This window comes from Chiloscyllium plagiosum, chromosome 24, assembly GCF_004010195.1.
Source record: "Chiloscyllium plagiosum isolate BGI_BamShark_2017 chromosome 24, ASM401019v2, whole genome shotgun sequence".
Taxonomy (NCBI): Eukaryota; Metazoa; Chordata; class Chondrichthyes; order Orectolobiformes; family Hemiscylliidae; genus Chiloscyllium; species Chiloscyllium plagiosum.
The window spans coordinates 137,481-146,562 of NC_057733.1; the positions used below are offsets into that span (position 1 = coordinate 137,481).

Below are 9,082 nucleotides of genomic sequence, written 5' to 3' on the forward strand. Positions count from 1 at the left end.
TTTTCCCCGGGTGCAACAGAGTGTTACAAGGGGACATATATTTAAGGTGAAGGGTGGAAGGTATGGGGGGGATGTCAGGGGTAGGTTCTTTACCCAGAGAGTGGTGGGGGCATGGAATGCGCTGCCTGTGGGAGTGGTAGAGTCAGAATCTTTGGTGACCTTTAAGTGGCAATTGGATAGGTACATGGATAGGTGCTTAAGCTAGGACAAATGTTCGGCACAACATCGTGGGCCGAAGGGCCTGTTCTGTGCTGTATTGTTCTATGTTCTATGACATTGTATCACATGTCTTCTGGAAATGTAAATACAATACATCCACTGGTCCTCTTTTATCTCCAGCGCATATAGAGCTAAGAAATAAAAAGGGGTAGATCAGTTTGATAGCATTAAAGGGCCTGTACTGCGCTGTATTCTTCTATGTTCTATGTTCTAATACATCCACTGGTCCTCTTTTATCTCCAGCGCATATAGAGCTAAGAAATAAAAAGGGGTAGATCAGTTTGATAGCATTGTACTATAGGCCCCCAGTAGTCAGCAGCAGATTGTGGGGAAACAATGTAGTGAATTGCAGATAACTGCAAGAATGATAGGGTTGTGATAGTACGGGATTTTAACTTCTCCAACATCCACTGGGTCCACCATAGTGTTAAGGGCTTGGATGGAAACGTGTTAATTGTGTTCATGAGGTAGCCCTACTAGAGAAGGGGCAAAACGTGACATCCTCTTGAGAAATAAGGCAGGGCAAGTGACAGAAATGTTAGTGGGGGAGCACTTTGGGGCCAGTAACTATGGTTCCAATGTTTCTAAAGTAGCTATGGAAAATGATAGGTCTAGTCCACAGTTAAAATTCTAAATTCAGGCAGTGTCTTAGATGGGCTTAGACAGGAACTTTTAAAAGTTGTTTGGGGAGAGGTTGTTCACAGGCAATGGGACATCTGCTAAGTGGGAGGCTTCCAAAAGTGAGTTAATGAGGGCTTGGCCAAAATTTTCCTGTGAGAGTGGATGGTGAGGTAGGTAGGGTAGGGAATCCTGGATGATTAGAGTTATTGAGGCTGTGGTCAAGGTAGAGGAGGAGCATGTGTTATATATAGGCAGCTGGTATCAAGCAAAGTCCTTGAGTATAGAGGGTGTTGGAGTACACTTGAGAGAAATCAGGAGGGTTTAAAGGGGATAGAGATGACTTTGGCAGGTAAGGTAAAGGAGAATCCAAAGAGATTCATAAGTGCTTGAAGAGGAAAAGAGTAAGAGCTCTGAGCAGGAGTAGGCTGTCTGGCCATTCGAGCCTGTTTCACCATTCTATACAATCATTGCTGATCCTTTCATGGCCTCAGCCCCACTTACCCTCGCTCTCACCATATCCTTTAATTTTATTCAAACAAGTACCTAACCCAGCTTTAAAAACATTTACTGAAGTAGCTACTACTTTCTGGGCAGGGAATTCCACAGATTCACAACCCTCCTGATGGTGTAGGTCCTTTTCCCCCATTTTTGAGGCTATGTCCTCTTGTCCTCACCCGCCAGTGGAAACATCCTCTATACTTCTATCTTATCGATTCCCTTCATAATTTTATGCTTCTCCTAAATTCCAATGAATATAATCCCAGTCTACTCAGCCTCTCCTCATAGGCCAACCCCCTCAACTCTGGAATCAATCTGGTGAACCTCCTCTGCACCCCCTCCAGTGCCAGTATATCCTTTCTCATATAAGAAGACCAAATCTGCACGCAGTACTCCAGGTGTGGTCTCACCAGCACCTTTATATAACTGCGACATAACCTCCCTGCTTTTAAACTCAATTCCTTTAGCAATGAAGGACAAAATTCCATTTGCCTTCCTAATTACCTGTTGCACCTGCAAACCGACCTTCTGTGATTCATGCACAAAGACACCCAGGTCCCTCTGCATTGCAGCATGTTGCAATTTTTTTTACCATTCACATAATAATTCTTTGTTTACGATTATGCTCACCAAAATGTTTGATTTCACATTTATGAGCATTGTATTCCATCCACCAGACCTTTCACCACTCACTATCTATGTTCCCCTGCAACACTTCACAGTCCTCTGCAAATTTTGCACTCCCACTCATCTTTAGTGTCATCTGCAAACTTTGACACACTATACATGGTCCCCAACTCCAAATCATCTATATAAATTGTGAACCTGATCCCTGAGGCATACCACTAGTTAGATTACCAACCAGAATAGCACTAATTTATCCCCACTCTTTGCTTCCTGTTAATCAATCAATCATCTATCGAGGGAGAGCATTGGCCTCTTAAAGATTAACAAAGTCATATACGTGTGGAGCCACAAGAGATGGGTAAGATCCTGAATGAATAGTTCTGATCAGTGTTTACCATCAAGGAAGGTATGGATGCTAAGGAGCTTGGGGAAATAAATAGTAATGTTTTGAAGAGAGTCCACATTATAGAAGAGGAGGTGCTGGAAATCTTAAAATGCAGTAAGGTGGATCAATCCCCAGGACCTGAAGAAGTGTATCCCGGGACTTTGCGGAAGGCTAGGGAGGATATTGCAGGGCCCCTTGCTGAGATATTTGTATTATCTCAGCTTGGCTGAAGTGCCCGAAGGTTGGTGGGTGACTAATGTGCCATTATTTAAGAAGGTCTACAGGGAAATGCCTGGGAACTACAGACTGGTGAGCCTAATATCTGTGGTGGGTAAGTTGTTAGAGGAGGGTTTTCTAGAACAGGATCTACAGACATTTGGAGAGACAAGGATCCATTTGGGATAGCCAGCGGGCTATGTATGTAGGAAATCATGTCTCATGAATTTGATTAAATTTTCTGAAGGGGTGACTGAGAAAGTAATTGAGGACAGTGCAGTGGATGTTGTCTACATGGACTTTGGCAAGGCCTTTGACAAGGTACTGAGTTGTTGAGTAAGGATCCAGGGAGACCAAGCCAACTGGATACAAAATTGGCTTGATGGTAGAAGGTAAGGGAGTAGTGATGTTGGGTTGTATTTCAGATTTGGAGGCCTGTGACCAGCGGTGACTCGCAGGAATTGGTGCTGGGTCCGTTGTTATTTGTCACTTATATAAATGATTTGGATGAGAACTTGGATGTGTGGTTAGTAAGTATGCGGATGACACCAAGGTTGGTGGTAGAGTCGACAGTGAAGAAGGTTACCTGGGAATACAGCGAGATCTTGATCAACTGGCTCAGTGGGCTGAGGAATGGCAGGTGGAGTTTAATTTTGATGCGTGCAATGTGTTGTATTTTGGGAAAGCAAACCAAGGCACGACTTACACAGTCAGTGGTGTAGGGTCTTGGGGAGTGTTACAGAACAAAGAGATCTAGGGGTACAGATTCATAGATCCTTGAAAGTGGGGTCACAGGTAGACAGAGCGGTGAAGAAGGCTTTCAACATGCTTGTTTTCATCAGTCAGAGCGTTGAGTATCGGAGTTGGAACACCTTGTTGCAGCTGAACTAGATGTTGGTGAAGCTACGTTTGGAGTACTCCCCTACTATAGAAGGGATGTTATTAAACTGGAAAGAATGCAGAAAAGATTTACTAGGATGCCAGCTGGATTGGAAGTTTTGAGTTATAGTGAGAGGTTGGATAGACTGGAACTTTTTTCCTTGGAGCGTAGGAGACTAAAGGGTGACCTTATAAAGGTTTATAAAATCATGAGAGGCATGGACAAGGTAGATAGCTGACAGCTTTTCCCTCTGCTTAGGAGATCTAAAACTAGACGGCATAGGTTTAAGGAGAAATTCAAAACGGTCCAGAGGGGCAATTTTTTCACACAGAGGGTGGTGAGAGTCAGGATGAGGGATGCCAGAGGTAGTGGTGGAGGCAAGTACAATTTTGTAATTTAAGAAACAGCTGGACAGGTACATGGATGGGATAAATATGGACCAAGCACACAGAAATGGGACTAGATTAGTTGTGAAAATTGGGTGGCATGGATGAAGGGCCTGTTTCAATGCTGAAGACCTCTGCCTATGATTCTGTTACTACTTGTAAGAACTTGAGAGTTAATGCTTCATGTCCAGTATTACTCTTCAGTGTTCCATTGCCAGACCTGCTGAGTGTTTCCAGTGTTGGAGGATGTTTGCTTTCTGTCGAAGGATGCGGTGCAATGGGGGATGAATAATGTAGATGACCCAATCACATGAAAGGCTGCTTCAGATTTCAGTGGGATGCTGGGGGCTAGCAGTGGATTGCGAGGATGCACAGGGTATGAAAGAAGGTTGGTCAGGTAAGGGATGGAGTCACTAAGGTGAATACTGGCACCATTAGACAAATCCATCTCTTATTTTATAATGTGGCTTAAAAAGTAGTGGCAAGATGCAGTAACTCACCAGTCACAGGCTTGTGACAAACACCACACTTCTTGGCAATGAAGTTACTGTAGCAGTCGGCACAGTAGAGAAAGTTCTCATTGGCAGTGAAACGCTGTCCACCCAGCTGTTTGCGACATGTCTTACACACAAAGCATTCCGTATGCCAAGGCTCATCACGATAGGTCAGTCCTCCACTGGTGATGGCCTGAAACACATCAGACAGTTCACAGCTTCAGACAGTAGTAACATCAGCCAAAGGAGCACCACAACAGCCAATAGGTAAATCCGATAGGAACAGATTCACAGGTAGGTTCGGTCTGTTATGGCCTTACTCATCCCTAACTCCAAATCCCCCCCTTTACCCAGGATCACTGCTGCTCCTGACCTCTTCAGCATCTCTGTTTCAATCATTCCATCATCACATCACTGTCTCGATGGGCCTAACGTCATCTTCTATTAGTGTTTGTACCTCAAACAGCCTGCTTCAAACTGTAAACATCAACCCTTCCCATTGTGAAAATACTTTGACACTCCAATGGAAAACGTTGATGCCGTGTGTGTAATGCTTTTTAAATTTGTTACAATCAAAGTGATGTGATCTGTTTCAAAAGCAAAACTGTTCATTGTTAATTGTGAGGGTGGGTGCTGGTCTGATGGTTTCAGAGTCTGGGAAGGAGTGTCACCACTTCAGAATCCCGAGGACAGAGATGAGAAGTGACATCTTCCCTCAGTGATGAATCTTTGGAATCCTCTATCCCAGAAGCTGTGGGTGGATTCAAGGCAGATGCAGTAGATTTCTGAACATTAATGAAATCTGTGATTAGACAGAAGACGTGGGAAGAAGACATTGAGGTTAAAAATCAGCCAGGATCGTGTGGAGCAGGCTTGAGGGGCTGAATGGCCTACTTTCTGTTCCAAACTTTTCTGCTTCCTTTCTTCCTTGAGTAAATCAGTGTGAACATGTTGTTCTGCTTCAGTGTCAGATCTTACTGATGCTCCTGTGAAGGAAGCTGGGTAAAGATGGTGATGGTGCAAACACAAGGTGGTTGTGTATCTCCAAACAGACTCTACACAGGGTAATCACAAATTCCTGGCAGAGACAAGAAAGTCGATTCAAACCTTTGGATGTTTGGAGGGGAAACAATTCAGCAAATGCATCTCTCACCTAGTCAGGCAAAGGAGATGAGACATTACATGACCGTAGCCATGATTAATGGCCATTGACATTATGAAATTAAATGTGAGTTACGGTTTGCTTCAGATTAACATATGGCTTCTGGTTTTCAGTAAGATGAGGAGGTTCCGGTGTTGGACTGGGATGGACAAAGTTAAAAATCACACAACACCAGGTTATAATCCAACAGTTTTATTTGGAAGCGCTAGCTTTCAGTATGTTGTTGAAGAGCTAAGAGATTCAAACGCTTCCACAGCTGCCCACCAGGGGGAAGCAGAATTCTAGCTTCTGTCCAAAGGGGACATTAATGGTCGTGGATTGTTGAGGCCTGTAGGGTGGACATCACTTCTCTCAAACATTGGTCATGTAGAGGTTTCTGAAATGTGTAGGGGAGCAACCAACTGGCTCCAGCTCTGATCTCTCATGACCAATTCACTCCCTCACCCTGACAACAGAAATCAACCCAGTCTCTCTGTAATTTAACTCACTGCTGCTGTCCAGCCATAAAGATGTTTTGCCTCCCGCACAAATAGAAATGTGATCTGTGAGTTTCAGTGCCTGTGTGATGCCAAATACATTGGCCATCTCGTCCAATGACTGACTGACAGCTCATATTTGCAAACCTCAGAAAAGTATGTCCATCATTAGATAGATACTGCTTATTAGACAGCATTTACTAAATAATCCAAACTGTGATGAGTTATACTGGAAACCAATTTAACACCATCATCCTGTAATATGATGTATTTGTGTGTGATAGAAGCTACAAACATAAAACCAAGAATCTGGTTTGTGTGGCACACATCACACACTTCAGAAAGGCAATGCCCTGACCAATCAGAATCTAACTGCTGTGTCTGCAATTAAAAATTGACAATGAACTGTTCTTGCTGCATCAGCACCATCTTTCCATGCTGTAAGGAATAATGTCCCTTTGTTCCGGTCTGTTCCTTGTGTCCTGTTGCTGATGACAGCAAGAAAGAACCGCTCTAATGTCTAGCGTCCTTTTCACAATTTTTAACTCTTAGAAGCTGCATAGCACAGACCTGCTCCTTCCAAAGTCTAGTGTTAAACTCTGTCTCCGCCCACAAACGCAATGCAACATGAACCCCGTCCAGACCTGTACAACATGAACCACTCTCTCCTCCTGCTCCCGCACAGTGGCTTCTGAAATCTATCCCAGGCCATGTCAGCCTTGTAGGCTCACTGTGTAGGTAGGAGTTGACAACAGCCAGTGCAATCTCTGTTATTGTCAGATTCTTTATCCAGTCCAGTGACCATTGTGTAACTCCGGAAGGGACAGTTGTATAAATGTGGTATTTTGTGATTCGTTGGGGATGCATCTCTTCCAATTTACACCAATAGTCAATGTCACTTTCCCCCTGTTGGGATTTGATGCTGTACCTGACACAGCTTAGTAACACCATACATTGTTACCCAATAGCTCACTACGGGGTGTGAAAACATGAAATGTGAACACAGTAACCGGTGTCTGTCATGCTATAACAATGGGAACGCTGCCTGGTCAGTCTGCACATTGTCTGAGATTCGCTCAGACCAGACCTCCCTCTCTCTCTCACCTTTCGGCAGTGGACGCAGTGCTTGGAAAACTTCTTCTCGTTGCAGGAGATGCAGTAAATCTCGTCTCCCTTTGGGACAAAGCTGGCAGTGCCAATCTCCTTCAGGCAGCGGCTGCAGGTGAAGCAGCGCTCGTGCCAGTGTGAGCCCCCGTACTCAAAACTTTTTGTCCCTACACAGAGAGCGAGAGAGGGAAGATTATAACTGTCCACTATCCCTCAGCCCACAATCGCCCACATCTCCCTCCACACACGCACCCACACATCCCCGGCTTTCATTTTATCTCATCACTTGGGGGGCGATGGGGAATGGTGGGGGGGTGGGGTGGAGAGAGTGCGTGGCTAATTGCACCAACATTTATTTTCTGTTTGTAATTTCCCTCCACTATCCCTGAGGGTTTCCCTCCACCATTTCAGAGGGTATTCGGGGAGAGTCAGCCCCATTGCTGTGGGTCTGGAGTCACGTGTAGGCCAGGTAGGGTGAGGATAGCAGATCCCAATGTGGGCCATGGATCACATCGTCAGCTGTCACAGTCAGATTGTCATCAAAAGGTCCAGGTGCATCTTTAACCGAGTTGGCAGCACAACTCCCACCATGTATCCCACAGAGAGTCCTCGTGATCCCCAGGGAATTCCCATCCTGGATTGGGAGCCACTCTGGCAATGGCCCCAGTGATAATCCGCGGTAGTGGAGCTGAGCAGCAAGTGGTGCTGCCTGAGAAGGAACACATTCAACAATAACTTTCAAACGAGGAAGTTCTCAAACTGGGAAGTCTGCACAGCTGGAGGAGGGGAGGGCGGTTAATTGGATAAATCATTCAAAAGGGCCAGCAACAGATTTGGAGGCTGAATAGCCTTGCTGTGGTAAGATTCTGGGGGCATGAGCCTTTGATTATGATGCAGGTTGAACCACACATTTCCTACAAACATCAGTGGGATTTGGGGCAGCAGTGAGCGTCAGTGCAGTCTCAGAGTGTGAACACCATCCCTGTTCAGACTATGTCTCCTGCACCCTGATACACCATGAGCTCACTGGCTGCTCACTGCATGGATTGTGGCATTCCCTGAATGGCCTCCAATTCCTGAGCACATCCCCCACCCCGAGCCACACACCCGCCGACACACACACCCCCACCCCAAACCTCCCCACACACACACCAACTTCCTCACCCCACCCCAAATCCCACACCCAACCACACACAGTAAGAAACAGCGAGTTACTGAGTAACCAGGGGAGATTAATAGTGAGTAATGAGTAGAGAGTTAGTAACCAGGGGCAAGTTAGTTAGTAATGGGGGACAGTTTGTGACCAGGGGAGAGTTAGTGAGTTAGTGAGTAACGAGGTTGAGTTTGTGAGTAACAAGAGTGTGTTAGTAACGAGGGTGAGTCAGTGAGTAACGAGGGTGAGTTAGTGAGTAACGAGGGTGAGTCAGTGAGTAACGAGGGTGAGTCAGTGAGTAACGAGGATGAGTTAGTAATGAGGGTGAGTCAGTGAGTAACGAGGATGAGTCAGTGAGTAACGAGGGTGAGTCAGTGAGTAACGTTGTGAAGTGTGCGGAGGATGTGGCTGTGACCTGGTTTGATGGGTCTCCGGCAGCTGTGACAGGTCGAGCTGTCAGTGCGGGGCAGGCAGTTGGTGCACGTGATGCGCTCGTTCTTGATGCAGAAGGAATCGTTGGCGAGGGAGCGGCTGCAGTGGAAACAGCGGAAACACGACTCGTGCCAGTAACGATCGCCATGGTGTAGCTCCTAAAGCAAGAAACCACCGTTACCAAGTCAGGAGCTACAGACAGAACGCAGCAGGAACCGTCCCCAAACCACAGTAATAGGCCAGTGATTGGGCAGGGACTTCCCAACCTCTCAGAATCCTCACAGGGAATTGTCGTTGGAATCATCATCCTAACCCTAAACCCTAACCCTAACCCTAACCCTAACCCCTCATCCCAACCCTTACCCTAAACCTGAACTGGAACCCTTACACTAACCCGAACCCTAGACACAAACCCTAACCCTAAAC

General features: G+C 45.8%; 1 protein-coding gene across 1 annotated transcript in view; it reads right to left on the reverse strand.

Moving 5' to 3' along the window:
* The window catches only part of LOC122561940 (four and a half LIM domains protein 1-like), a 26,521-nt gene that overhangs the window by 4,722 nt on the left and 12,717 nt on the right, over positions 1 to 9,082 (reverse strand). Inside the window, exons 3-5 of the mRNA XM_043714266.1 lie at positions 8,640 to 8,814; positions 7,069 to 7,238; positions 4,333 to 4,519 (exon numbers count right to left, since the gene is read on the reverse strand). Of these exons, the coding sequence (XP_043570201.1) occupies positions 4,333 to 4,519; positions 7,069 to 7,238; positions 8,640 to 8,814 (532 nt within the window). The remainder of the gene's footprint in view (positions 1 to 4,332; positions 4,520 to 7,068; positions 7,239 to 8,639; positions 8,815 to 9,082) is intronic.